General features: G+C 43.1%; 1 protein-coding gene across 5 annotated transcripts in view; it reads left to right on the forward strand.

Moving 5' to 3' along the window:
* Positions 1–15,278, forward strand: part of LOC121289819 (CAP-Gly domain-containing linker protein 4-like) — a 362,767-nt gene that overhangs the window by 323,181 nt on the left and 24,308 nt on the right. The window contains exon 17 of one of the 5 annotated variants that reach the window (XM_041209721.1): positions 5,829–7,883. The exons of the other annotated variants lie outside the window; for them this stretch is intronic. Within the exon in view, the coding sequence (XP_041065655.1) occupies positions 5,829–5,994 (166 nt within the window). The 3' untranslated portion in view covers positions 5,995–7,883. Of the gene's footprint in view, positions 1–5,828; positions 7,884–15,278 lie in introns of those variants that run through there. 5 annotated transcript variants of the gene reach the window in all.

Below are 15,278 nucleotides of genomic sequence, written 5' to 3' on the forward strand. Positions count from 1 at the left end.
TTAATACACCGCCACCAGAGTATTATCGCTGCAGAGCAGCCAGATTTAAAGTCCGCGTGCTGCCAATCAACTTTTTGAACAGTGGGAGCCAAGGAATAGGTCTCCCCCCCTGCCCCCCCATAAAATTCACCCCTAAGTTTTATAACTACTTTTAGGTATTGCAAAATTCCCTTAATTGCTTAAATATCCCCAAACTCCAGAAATCAATATAAAAGTAAATCAAAAGCACACCACCTACATTTTGGATGCCTGGCCTTTTAAATTATGGAATTATGGTAATGATGAGGGACCCTTGTGGTTGTGCCGCTGAATGTCTTCAGCTGAGTGTAAGTACCACTGAAATTAAGTGCACATGCGCAGACCAAAGGCGGGATTTTTATTTGATTCAGATGGCGGGCCACCACCTAAACCCGCCCCTAGCATGTTGATTTCCCGACATAAAACCAGATGCTTCAATTTTAAAGGCTGCCGGAAGAAGCAACTGGCCTGAAATGTTTAGAAGGCTATTTAAGCCTCTTAACCAGCTTGTCAACTTGTCAGTTTGACTTTTCCTTTTAAGATCCATGTAGGGTCCCACTACAGCAGGGAGGAGGAGGTAGTGACACAGTGAGGACTAAGCTGGAATGGCGGGACAGCAGTAAGAGGTAGCAATGAAGAGGGAAGGTTCAGAGAAGGCCCTCATTCATAGGCAACCAGTTGTACTCAGTGAGAAGAATTATCTTTCATATCTCTGCACTCTTGACAAGGGCGTTTTGGGGGTGCAGCCTTTCAGGAGGGCGGGGTAGAATGATGGACGCATCCTTCTATTTATGGATCTCAGGAATTCATGGCTTGGGGGTTCAGGAAGACCTCCACATTCCAATAGAAAAGAAGCACATATGAGAAAATGGGATCAAGCCACTCTGAACTTGGTTCAACCACTGATGGGAAACAGCATCTGCAGGAGCAGGGTTAGACCCCGGGTGACAGGGTTCAGGGGTGAGGAACAAGAGGCAGGAAGTCTACAGAGGTGGCAGCCTCAGTATGGGTCTGCCACCATGGGAGAAGTACCACAGAACGCTGTGCCTGTCCAGGCAGATGGTCACTGACCTGAGTCCCCTTGTGGGTCATCCAAGGATCTGCAGGAACCATTGCAATGGCCTTCCTGCAGCTGTAAAAGTCACAGTGATCTTGCACTTTCTTGCAACCAGCTCCTTCCAGGCAGCAGATGTTGTTGGCGTCTTGCAGCAGCAGCATATCAATGCATCATGGATGTAATAGATGTTCTGTTTGAATTCAAGTTCAAAGTGGAGTGCGATTTGCCTCCTTGCTGGATGCCCTCAGATGCAGGGGATCATCAACTGCATCCATATGACTATCGAGGCATTGACCAGCCATGGAGATTCCTCAGCAGGAAGAGATTCCACTTCCTAAATGTCAAGTTGCCATGTGACCACAGGAAACACTTCATGCAGTTATGCATGCTTTCTTGGAAGCTGCTATTATCCCTTTATTCTTTGGTGCTCACAGGTGTGGCAGCTCTTCATGAAGCCATTGGAGATCTGAAGGTGGCTGTTAGCAGATAAGATTGACCCCTTATAGAGATGGTTGTGGACTGCAGTGTATCACATCCTGCCATGGAGGCTGAGAGACCCTAACGAATGCCAGCTGAGCACAAGAGTCATCATTGAGCCAGCTTTAAGCTTCCTGGTTCAGGTGCCTTGACTGGTCAGGTGGCATCCATCAGTACACTCATTCAAGGATCTCGCATATTGTGGTGGTCTGTTGAGCCCTGCATTACATGATGCTCCAGGGAGGTGTGGATCTTGAGGAGGGACAACTGCTGAAGTGGGATAGCTCCTCAGAGAGGAGAAAGACAAGATCAAGAATGAGGCTGATGGAGAACTGGACAGCAGCCCCCATGCTTTGCAGGGATGCCACTGTGGCAGACTCAGGAGTGGGAGCACTCATCAGAATAACAGGGACGCCAGAACCACTCTGATGGAGAGATGTTGGACCTGTATGAGACTGTCTTCAGGACATTTGGAGAGGACAGTTTCCTTCATCTGAGTGAAAACAACCATCAGTTTGTAGCAAAAGTCAACAACCTACCAATGGCACAAACAATGCAAGGCTCCAGAGTCTGCACACATTTTCCCCAGTACACTCAATTGCTTTGGCAACCCTTACTTCCCATTCTACCGTGTCTTGCCATGATGAATTGGAAACACACAAGTCTGCCTTAGTGCAACAAATTTTGAGTGCTTTATCACTTAACAGCCCACTATTATTTACATCAGAAACACCCAAATGACCCACAAAGTAACATTACTGATGAGGTGGCCTTTGCTGATAACCACTGCTATGGCTGTGGATAAGGATGAGGTGGAGGCAGATTGTTTTCTAGTCCCTCTTGGGATGCCTGTGGCTTGGAGACTCTCCTTACCCATTACCCTCTGCTCAGGTTGTGCTTTCATCCTTTGGACAAACAACAACCTCAGCAATGGTGATGTCCTTTAAATCAGGCCCGCTGTTACCTGTATTTGGTTTCCTTTCTGCTTCTGCCACCACTAATTGGCTGGCGAATGTGACTCTGGGCCAATTAACTGGTTTTCATATTAAAATCACAATGCATGTGCATTGTTGCAGTGTTATGGTGTTGGGCTCAGAAGTGACCCTGACGTCAGTATTCTAACCCCAGAATGGAAAACCCATTCAAGTGATGAAAAGTGCATGAAATCAGCCTAAATAACAACATGATAGGACTGTCCTGCAGCTTCTGGCACACTCATGGCTTTAATGGAGGTGGGGCAAGGAGTGGACAACCAATGTGCTCCTAGGAGGCCAGTTGACTAGTCCAATATTTTAATGAGTCCAGACCGATGCTCTTCTCAGCATGGGACATCGCATGAGCCATGCCAGTAGAGATTGGAAGTGTGGCCCATGTCACTTTCTTCCTGTGGCACCGGTATCAGTGACATTACGGAGCCCAATTTCATGGTCGTCATCTTCTCAAATGTTCACATTCTCAGATTTTTATATGTACAACAAGTTATCTTAGAATTCACTTACTTAAAGACATTAATTCTACTGGTGGCAGCAGAATCATGGTGTCCGTGTTTAACCACATTAATTTGATTTCTTCACTACTACTTGATTCCTAGACTGGCTTTGACAATATTCAAGAATGTATCATGTCAAACCCATTAATAGAGCAGTTTGTGTGTGGATTACCCTTTTTTTTTGCTGGTATAGATAATTTATTTACAAAGACTGAAATTATGGATGGTAAGCACATTTTTTTATTGAAAATTTAGGAACTACCTCAGTGCAGCACAAATACTAATGAAATGTTTTATGGCTAGGCCTAGCAAAGTTAGCCTTTGTTAACTTTGTTAATTTCAGTTTCCACACCTCTGCTGCTGGACATTTTGTAGTGTGTCCTGTCTACAAAGTGATGGAGTAAAATTAATTCTAGAAGTGTATATGATTTAATCACACCTGTGTTTGAGACACAAATCAACCTTTAAATTCAATTTCAGTTTTGAATGGCAGAGTTTGTTTCCATGGTAACAGTTTTTAAGGTATTCAATTTTAATCAGTTTGAGTTAACAGGTATACTTTTACAAAGCCTGCACGAACAAATTTGCAAATGCTCTCTATTCTTTTTTAAATGAAATGGAAGACAAAGCAGAGGGAGGGGGATACATGCAGTATATGCATACATGTTAATTAGCAAAGGATGCGGGTGGGGTGCAGAGCTTGAGGGCTATTTCAGGGTATGAAAAGTAATGTTTTAGAAATGATTTAAAGACACAGGACTGAATCTTAAGTCCCAAAAATGGGTGGGTTGGGGTCGGTTGAGATGTTAAAACTTTAAAAACCTCAAACCCAATCCCCAGACCGCTCACTTCTGGCTTTAATGGAGGTGGGGCAAGGCATGGGTAACCAATGTGCTCCTAGGAGGCCAGTTGGCCAGTTCAATATTTTAATGAGTCTGGCAGCTTCTGATTTAATCAGCTTTGCAGGTTTGACTCCGGCTGCTGAAATGGGCGAGGGCAGCTTTGTAAAAAAATATTTTTCCCTCCATACCTCAAGCCACCCCACCCCTACACACGAGGCTCTTTGAGCACCACACCCCGAATCCCCCATCCCTGCCCAAACTCAGGTCAGGGATTTTGAGCCCACTACCCCGCTGCCAGCAGTCAGGGATCAGATGCTTCCAGCCCCCCATTATTTTCTTCATTACCATTTTTTTTTTTACTTAGATTAAATTCACTAAGTTCCTCCCCACTGAAGGCATAATCAGGGAGGTAGATTTTGGAGATACTTCAGAAAGTGGGATGGAATTTGACAGGGATTGTAATGATGGGTGAACAAAATATAATGCTGGCAGAATCATTTTGAAGTTTGTGTAGGATAAAGCTTAGAGAAACCAGTTGGCACTGAACTTGCAGATGCCAAATGCATGGTTGCAAGCTGGTAGTGTGGGGTAGAGTGGAAATGTGTGAGATTTCAGTGGTAGAAATATGCATTCTTGGCAATGGGCTGGCTATGGGATTCGAAGTTCAACTTGGCTGAGCAGGGCATTGAGGTCACAGTTTTAGTGTTCGCTAAATTACTTAATAAAAGATCATATGAAATAGTAAGCCATTCAGCCCATCAATTTTGCTCTGTATTCAATAAGACCATGGCTGATCTGATTGTGAGCTTAATTCCACTTTCTTGCCTTCTTCCCTCTATAACCCTTGACTCATTTGTAGGTCAAAAATCTGTCTAACTTAGCCTTGAATGTATTCAATGACCCAGACTCCACTGCTCTCTCAGAAAGAGAATTCCAAAGACTAATGACCCACTGGGAGAAGTAATTCCTCCTTATCTCCGTCTTAAATAGGAGACCCCTTATTTTTAAACTGTGCCCCCAAGTTCCAAATTCTCCCATGAGGGGAAACACTCTCTCAGCATCTACCCCAAGCCCATTTAGAATGTTATACATTTCAGTAAGATCACCTCTCATTCTTCTAAACTCCAATGAGTATAGGTCCAGCCTGCTCAAACTTTTCTCATAAGACAATCCTTTCATCCCAGCAATCAGCCTAATATCCACTACATCAGTAAGATTTCACTATTCATATTTTCATTTTTGCTGGATGAATTATTTGTGCCATTGAAAATACATGTATTATCACTAACTAGTCTATTAATGGGTGTGACAAGATGACACATTCATGTCAAATCCAGCCTGTCAACAAGTTATCAGTGAAAATATCAAATGACTTTATTTATTGTATATCACTGATGTGCTAAAATAATATGTTCTTGAAACTGCAAGTATAGTTTGCAAATTATTGCTAAACTGGGAGTGCATTGCTGCCATTATTATAATTATATAAGAGATTTGTTTTGAACCAATGTTACAAAAATGCCTAATTTCATGATTCATATATTTTATGAGAATAACTTTTAGTTTGGGAATGAACTTTAAATATAAGATAAGGGAAGCACCTGGTTTGGGAGGCTGGTAGGCAGACCTGAAGTAATTGTAATTCAAAGGGTAGCCTGTGTTTATTTAATAAGGCCAGAGTTGGAAGTGGGAAGACAATAAACAATAGGTGGTCCTTTCTTAGATTGGTAATGGAGCCAGTGCATCTGGTGAGATTGTGATTGTCTCCATTCAGGACATACATTATTCATGTGGGACCCAGAATCAAAGGGAGGTTTTGGAAAGTAAAGTTAATTAGTTTAGATCTCTATTTGGGATGTCCCAGATGTGCCATGTTGCCGTGGTGATAGATCACAAGGAGGTTTTTTTTTGTTTTGGGTTTACCTCTGGGATTTCTCACAATCAGGCAGTTGCAGTTGGAGCCCAGGAGCACCTTTGAAACAGGCAGAGAGAGAAAGCTGCCAGCAGTTGGGTGGAGCCCAGAAGCGGCTTTGCCACAAGTAACAGAAGAAATCTGCCAGGAACTGGAGACCAGCAACAAAGAGCTATCAGAAATCAAGTGTGTTTTCTGATTTTCGGGTTATGGAGTTAGAAAAGCAGTGAGGCCCATGCTTGGGCTCGGCTGCATATAAACATGAGGTTTTGAAGGCGAGTTGGAAGGTTTGCCTATCCGGATGCTAGTGTAAAGACCCCAGAAATGTCATATCTCGGAGGAAAGTGAATTCCTGAGAGCAGCGGCACACTTTGGTTTGGTCTCAGGAAAAGTGAAAGAATCCTGAAGATCCTGTAAAGTTTAGGGGAACTCTCTTGGGTGGAAATGAAAATAAAACAGGGAGTGTTCTGTTGAGATTTTTAGGTTTAAAATCTGAGTGCTCTTAGGAATATATAGACCCAGATTTTCACTCCTGGGTCAGGTGCACAAAGATGGGAGAATTTCTGGCTCCACAAATCTGACCTTTAAAAATAGGAAGAGCTGAGGTGGGCTGGGCAGAAGGCCTACCATGGGGACCAACACTGTGTCCAATGTTTAAAAGTAAAGAATAAAACATGAAATATCCCTCCAGCCCTCATTCCCTCACTCTGCACACAATCCCCATGTCCCATCCATGCCACCTCATGCCCCCCACCAACCACATTGCCCATTGTTCCCCCGTGCCAAAGTATGCCTCCCAAACAACCCCTATGGCTCCTCATGCCCCCATTCCAAGGTATGCCACTTCTCATCCTTCCCATACCAAGGTATAACCCCCAATTAACCTCTATGGTCCTTTATAGCCCCTATGCCAACTTAGTGCCAATTCATGCTAACCCATGCCCCTACCAACCACCCTTTACCCTTACCATGTCAATTCACCCAATACCCACCATGGGCAGATCTCAGGACCCATGCAGAGATGAGATAAAATACATTTCTATAAAATAAAGTTTTAAGGATGGAATTTTATGGCCCTGTCACATTGGGAGCATGGCTGGAAAATGCAGCGAGCCATTCAAAAATCCATTGACTTCAGCGGGTCCATAAAGTCCCTACGGCAGGAAGGGCCATAAACTTCCTCCTTGAGTGTCTATTTCATATTGCAGACTTCACTATATTGAAACAAACATTCTCATTCATAAAACTCATTGACTATATTTACATTCCTTCAACTAAATAAGGCTTTATAACAACAAACATTTCATTCAAGCACATAATCCTTTATACCAACAAGCATTGGAATTCATAATCCCACATCAAAGTGTCTATAACCACTTTTAGCTGTCAATCAAACAGTGAAATGGAAGGTACCCTACTGTGATTTTTCAAAGATTCGTGGTAGCCTTTTAATTGCTATGACAGCTTAACAGCTCCCTTTGACAGTTGCTTTTGAAAGTTTTGACAGGTGCTTCTGACAGTTTTGGCAGGTACCTTTGACAGGTCTATTGATAGTTCCAATGACCTTGACAGTAATGAGTTTACACACTTTTTACATACTGATGCCTACTTTTAACAATTCCAAATGGCACCTGACCTCCACTAAAGGGCACCACACCATCCCCAAAGGTGTCTGAGGACCAGATCCAAAGGGATATGTACACCTCTAAAGGGGTATCTTAGCTATCCAAATGAATCCATAAAGTTCAGACCTGCTCTTACCAGGTCTAATCCACACACTTCCAGTTTCACACTCCAAGGCTACCAAAACCCTGCTTCACTGGAGACAGCTGATGATTTAAATGGCCAGCAGCCTCTGTAAAAAACATATGCATGGAACATGTCCCAGCCCCATTCCCGCCCCCATGAAAATGGAAAGTGCCATGTTGGGGCCGGGACTCATGATTTTCAGTTACTTCTGCCATTTTCGCCACAACGGAGAGGCTCTCAGTTGTGGCAAAAATCTATGCCATGATATTAAGATAGTAATATTTGCTTTGTTTAACTCTTCCACAGTAAAAATGTTTGTGTTTAAAACGTGAAATTTGTGGTGTAATTCTTTCAGTTAATAACTTGGAGTTTGAATTACTTTTTAAAAGCTACTGGCCTCCCTTGAGATCATAACACTTATTTCCTTCTTGGCCTAGTACAGTAGTGCTTTTCTCAGCCAGCAAATCTGCTTTATGCCATTTAACAAGCTATATTATTAGTCAGGAATATTTGTAGCATTTTCTGATTCAAATTATGTAATTATATTTCATGAAATGTGTAAATCAATGGCCTTGATTATTTTTGTTTAATGATGTATTCAATGTGATGTCTTACTTTTTTAAAGTACTAGAAAGATGTATAGTTGGCAAGTAAGATGTTCCATATCTCAGCTACATAGGATGTATGAAATTAGTATGGATGTGACTTGCTGCTGTTCAGAGGATGATGTAGGATTATCTAGGGGTCTGGAACTCTTCATGGTGAGAAGAAAATATTGGAAAGGGGATCCTTGAACCCCTGAAGGGCCAATAATTATGTTGGAACCCAGATAAGCTGAATACTGGTTACCTTCACCAGTTCTTGTCGGGCCTAGTTTCTGCAGGAATCTTTGACCACCCCAAACAAGGGGAGTTTGGATTCAAAAGCTGAGTGTTTCCTCATCACCAGTCCAGTAGCACAACAACAGTGAAAGGAGACATTTCAGCTACTCTAGGAGTGGAAGTGAGACCCCACTGGGGATACAGGCCTAAGCCATGGCTTCAAATGCCCTGAAGATGCTTTTCGGTGTGCTTATTTATTTTGGCTTTCTCTTTTTAAAAAAAAGCAAATGGAAAATTTAGTATCATGTATTTGAAGTTAGAGGGAATCTGATAACAGCCCCCCATACAGGCATCTCCACTTGCTTTGAGATAGACCATATCTTGTTTCATAACAATGGGGTAATATCAACACACTGTGATGAAATGTGTGACAGTGTGTAAGACACTTAACAAGAACAAATGCAAAGAATTTGACATATTGTATTGCTATGATCTCAACTGATACTACTGGACAAGTCAGATCCTAGGGTGGAACCTGGCTTGATAAATCCTAACTTTTATCTTTCGTTTAGAAACGTGGAGAGTGGCTACTGAACAGAGTCACAGGAGTCAGCTGATGAACTTTTAACAAAAGAATAAAATATTTATTAAACAAGAAAAGATGAACTATATTACAATACTCCTTCACCCACAACTATACCTTTACAGATATATAAAGATTCCTAATGATAACACAAGTTAAAAAAGCTTTCTTATATACTATTGTTTACAGTAAGTACACAGTCCATGTCAACCAATAGACGATCTGTAGTCAGACACAACACACTCTGAAACCAAGTGACAGATGCCACCCCAAACAGATGCTATGGATCTGCAATCAACTCTCCACAGACGCTTGTTTCACCGTGAGCCAACCAGTCTTACTGAACCCTGCCTTTCACACGGGGTTTTCCAACCTCCGCTCACAAAGGACCTGCTTTGGAATCTTCTCCCAAATGACACTTTCTCTCAGATGCCTTTTGAACGCTCCTTCTGACGGTTTTTCTCCCCTGGATCGCCATGTGCCTTCAAACTTCTTTCTATGCACTCTCTCTCGGATACTGAGCTGTGCCAACAGAACACCACTGCTTCACATGCCTATAGTAAAGAGTCACCAATCTTGACTGTCTCCTCAGATCTTCCAGCTTCTCGCAAGCCTATTTTGCCTTGAGTCCGCTTCCTGCAGCTTTCTCTAAACTTGCAGCCTTTCTCTCTGCTCCTTTCTTTCACTTCCACTGAACAGGGTTTTGTTCCAGATTCAGTCCTTGTCCTTTGACTTAACTTAAGGGCTTCTTGGGATCTTGCTCCTTTTCCTTTAGGACTTACTCCCTGCAGTTCCCACTCACAGTAGACTGCTGACAAATTGGTATCTCCTTTGAGATCCAGAACTTAACGTTTACTGTTGCTTTAGCTTTAGAGCAACTCATCTAAGATTCTTAGACTTTTTTTCCTCAGCAATCTGCTATAGTAAGTCCAGCTAGAGAGAGATTTAAACTGCTTCCTCCACCTTAGAGCATAATCACCAACTGAACTCAAACCGCTTTGATTTCTCTGTGCCTAAACATCCCTCTCTCTGGACCCCTGTTGCCTGGCAACAGCACAGTTTTTTTCTACCTTGTGTTTGTTTTAACTTCCCTTGAAGAGTAATGAAAGATGCCTGCATTCAAATGAGGTTTTGAAATTAAACTAAAACTCAAGTTCCCCCCTTTCTTAACACACAAATACAGAAACACAAATTAAACTTAAACTTAAAACTCAATCCTAACACCCACAAATACAAATATAACTTACTTAAGCTATCTCTAGCTCCTTATTCATTCACTTATTGCTTTCAAAGCTTTTTTCCTCTTCACAAATCCAGTTATTTATGTGTTACCAGTAGATGTTTTGTCTTTTTTCCTCTATTAGCTATTTGTTTAATGTTGATTTCTTTGTGTCTCCTTACTCCTATGTTTCCCACAGCATCTTAAACAGACCTTGCCTATTCCTGTCTGTTGGTTTCTTTCATTATTAATTTTGTTTATTAATTATTGTCTCCCTGACAAGATTTGAGGTTTTAGATTAGAAAAACATAGGAGAAATTTTGAGGCTGAAAGTTTGTGGCACCAAAATCCTAGCACAAATATTGAAATCGGGCTGTGTAAAACAGGCGGCTGATCTGCTTTGGTAGAAATTAAGATTCACTCCTTGGAGACTTTGTTAGGAATTTTGCGTTCCAATATCAGCAATCACTTTAAGATCTTTCTTTATATTGAATGAATAAAATATAGAAAATGCTGGCAATATACAACCTGTTAGCTAGGATCTGAGGAAAGAAAAAGCAGGTCAGTGTTCTAGGTGAAGACCTTTCATCAGAAAGAATATGTGCATTGTTTCAAAAAATGGTTAATTCTTCTTTCCCTCCACTAGTATATGCCACGTATGCTTCCGTTAATATTGGTGACTATGGAAACTAGGCATGATGATTGACTGCAATGCAGTGAAAAAGAAGGGCGATGAAATAGGAGAAGGATCTATTTTATAGATAAGATAAACAGTAAGGAGGAAAGAAAGCTAAGACAGGAAAAGGAACAAAAGAATAATTAAGACTCAAAAAGAGGAAAGAAATAGTAGAGGAATTCATCAAAAATAATTGACTTACTGACTGAAAGAATATAAAGGGCCTCCAAATCGTTCTTCTGCCTCAGTAACATTGACTGCCTCTGCCTCTCCCATTTATGATTGTGACCCTCAAATGTGTTTTTGTAATCTCTAGAATTTATTACTCCAATGCTTTCTAGGCTGTCCTGCCTTCCACCATTTTTCACAAGCTCAGTTCATTGCTGCCTGTATCTTATTGAGTACAAAGTCCCGCAAACCAGCCCAGTATGGCTGTCCTTTGTAAGCTTCCATTTCTCAATTTAAAATTCTTAATTCTTTCCATGCCTTCACCCCTCCTATATCTGCAATCTTCTCCAATGTTATGACATTTCCCCTGTACTCTCAGTACACTGAGTCTGGCCTCTTGTGCATTCTTCTCTCATTTTATCCTACCATTGTAACTGTGCCTTCAGTCTCCTAGGTCTTGCTGTCTCTCAGGAATCCCCTATTCTTAAACCATTCCATCTCCTTCTCCAGGTATTCTGACCCATTTCTTTGACTAAACTTTTGGTCTCCCCCTATCTCAACTATCTTCTTTGACTTGGTGTGGGTGTCCTTTCTCTGTAAAATGCTTTGTGGCATTTTCTACATTAAAGATGCTCTTTAAATGTAAGCTTGATGTATATTAATAACCTGGACTTGGATATACAAAGTATGATTTCCAACTTTGCAGATTACACAGAATTCAGAAAGGTAGTAAACAATGAGGAGGATAGTAAGAGGACATAGACTGGTGAAGTAGGCAGACACACAACAGGTGAAATTTAGTGCAGAAAAGTGTGAAATAATTGGCTTTTGTAGGAAGAATAAGGAGAGGCAATATAAAATAAATGATATAAAAGGGTTGCAAGAGGAGTACAAGCACAAATGTTCGAAAGTGATAGGAGAAGTTGAGAAAGCTGTTGATAAAATATATGGGATCCTCAGCTTCATTAATTAATGGATAGAGTACAAAAGCAAGGAAGTTCTGCTACCCTTTATAAATACTGGTTAGGCCTCAGCTGGAGTATCGTGTTTTATAATTGATGAAGGATGTCAAGAACTTAGTGAGGGTGCAGAAGAAGTTTACTAGAATGGTACCAGGCATAAAAAACTTCAGTTATATGGAGAGACTGAAGAAATTGGGGTTGCTTTCCAAAGAGCAAAGGAAATTAAGTGAAGATTTGATAGAAAGCTCAAAATCATGAAAGGTTTTGATAGATTAAAGAAGGCGAAACTGTTTCCATTGGCAGAAGGCTCAGTAACCCTGTGACTGGCAAAAAAAAACTAGATATGACATGCAGAAATTTTTTTCACCTGAGTTATTATGATCTGAAATGCACTGCCTGAAAGGCTGGTGGAAGAAGATTCAATTGTAACTTTAAAAATGGAATTGGATAAAGGGAATTGAGAAAAGAGGGGTAAAGTGGGTGGAAAGAGCCAACAAAGGCTCGATCGGCTGAATGGCCTCCTGTGCTCTAATTGTGATTCTAATGAAACTGATGGATTGGTCTCACCCTGCTTCAGAAGTAGAAGAACAAGTTGGAATGACTATAAACAACTTCTAAAATTATTTTCTTTCATTGTAGTATGGCACTAAGCAAGATCAATCACATTGGTTCTTATTCTCTGAATTCAATTAGATTTTTGCTGGATATGTCAAAAGATATGAAGTTCTTGAATTTATTGTCCAATTAGTGGCAGAAGTAATGCTTTTATGTGAACTCTGCTATATCATTGTTACAGTCTACTAAATCACTTTGAGAAATACTTCATCTTCAAAAGGAAAACTTTTCTGTAAATAAATGGTCACTTCCTTAAATAATGTCCATATTGTTGAATTTTAAAAATCCATCAGCCAGCCTGAAAGATTATCTATATGGGATTTCTTGGCTGATAATCCATTGAAGCAAAGTTCCATGTTGCCTACTTGGCAAAGCTCTGGATAAATTACATCCATAAATTTTCTGGCATGTGAAAGTACATCATCCTTAAAAAAACCTATTTCATAATTTTCAGGAGACTGCACTTATGTTTGTAGGGAAGATGAATAAAGGAGTCATTCCTTTGAGACGTTAAATTGAAACTAGCAAATGAGGGTATGCAGCCTGGAAGAGCACCAAATAAACCTCATTAAAGGGGTTATGAAACAAATCTTGCATTCTCGTGTAATAAAAACAGAATATGCTGGAAAAACTCAGCAGGTCAGGCAGCATCCGTGGAGAAACAGAGTTAACGTTTCAAATTTGCATGACTCTTCTTCAGAGCTGGGAGAGGGGTGGAGGAGCAGCCGCCCTCATCCGGAGCAGGATGAGAGGTGCCTGCGGAGACAACAGGAAGCTGCTGCGCAGACATGAGGTTGCTTCAGACCACCCTGCTTACTGTGGATGGATGGGCACCGAGCTGGGAAACTTGGTGCCCACGCCATCTCCCACACTGGCACTGACCAGCTGAGGTCAATGCTGATGTGAGAGCTTGCAGGCCAGAGTGCACCCCAGGAACCCCTGATGGGCCTCCTGGAGGAGGCTCTCCATGAGAGCCGCCGCACTCTCCATGGAGGACGCATGGCACTCAGACATATGGCTCATTGCTTTGGCGATAGACCATGTAGGCTCCTCCACCATGGACACCAAGCCAAGCATACCATCATGTATCTTCCTCAGATGCTCCCGCATTCCCAGCCACATTTTATGCTCCTGCTGCGTAGCGGATGACTCCAGAGGCACATCATCAGGCACTGACTGAGCATGTGCCAGGGCCCCTGCAGTCCTCTGACTGCTAGTGCCATGGGCACTCTCTGTCTCTGCCAGCTCCTCCAGCGACTGTGAAGTACCCTCACCGTTGTGCCCCGGGACACTAGCCGATGTTCTAACACCCACCGAAGTACTAGTATCTGTGCTGGTGCCTACCTGGCAGAGATGGTGTGACGCTAGTGAGACTTCAGGGCCCTCAGGTCTGAAAGGTGGCCTCTGCTGCTCCTCCTCCATGCCCTGCTCCACTGATGCTGAAAGGAAGAACAAGGACATTGAATCAATTAACATGGAGACAATGACAAAGTGCATCCCTGTCCCCCGGATCAATATGCGCTCATCCTTCCATAAGCAATGGTCAAGCCATGTTGCAAAGTTAAATCACTTAACATTCAGCACTGCTATGGCTATTGGGAGAACAATGCTGACCTCACTGCAGGGCATACATACCTGGCCTTGGCACCCAGCCTCACCAACACCAGTGGACCTGGGTGCATGGTGCCTCTCCAGACCAGGTCCTCCTGCTCAAACCAGCTGAGAATGGCTAACTGTGCCTGGCCCCCAACGGTCCTCACACGCTTTTTGCAAATTATACATGGACTCTCTTCGCGCACGGCCCACCCCAACCAAAGTGGGACATATCAGGGCTCCAGTGCCTTTTCACCCCACTGCTGCCGAACACACACAAAGGTGCTATGCTGTCCGTCTCCACCCTCCCCCCCCCGCGGCCACATGCTGCCTGCATCACATTAGGCACCATACGGTATATCCTTCCATAGCAAGGAGGTGCAAGTATGTGGAGCACAGAGGGCAGCAGATGATTCGTTGCCACGCCATCTTGAAGCTCCCCTCCCAGCATGTCATCACCCTGACTTGGTACAGCTCCTCCAGGTTGCCCCCAAAACAGTCATGTGGGTCTCAGTGTAACACGTGCTGCGAGCGCAGAACCCATCTCTTCACCACCCTCTGAGGTACTGACCATGGCATGGGCAATATTTGCTGGCCCACCCAGCAAAGGATACATGCCTTCAATGATTCAATGCAGTCACTACACTCAGATGTGGTTGGGGATGTTGGGGTGGGGTGGGGGTGCTGGTGACAGCAGGAGGGAAAGCCAACCTGCTGAGTTAAGTGACCAACATTGTCCTCACCTTCCAGAGTGCAACAAGTCAGTGAAGTGTTTGAGATACTGGATCCAAGTGCGCCAAACCACATAGCGGGAGCTCATCATCTCCCCACCTCCTCCCAGGCACGTTTCGCCATGTGGGGGGGCCTCCTCCTCCCATCCTGGGGACCCAGGACCTCCCGTCGTGCTGCCACCTCCTTGAGGAGGGCAGCGAGGCAGTCATCAGGAAAATAAGGGACATACTGGCCCCCCGACCTATCCTATCCTCCAGCCTGGCCCGCCCTGATGGCCTACCCTCCAGCCTGGCCCGCCCCGAAGGCCTACCCTCCGGACTGGCCTGCCCCATTGGCCCACCCTCTGGGCTTTCATAACCTCCATT

The sequence above is a fragment of the Carcharodon carcharias genome, chromosome 2, assembly GCF_017639515.1.
Source record: "Carcharodon carcharias isolate sCarCar2 chromosome 2, sCarCar2.pri, whole genome shotgun sequence".
Taxonomy (NCBI): Eukaryota; Metazoa; Chordata; class Chondrichthyes; order Lamniformes; family Lamnidae; genus Carcharodon; species Carcharodon carcharias.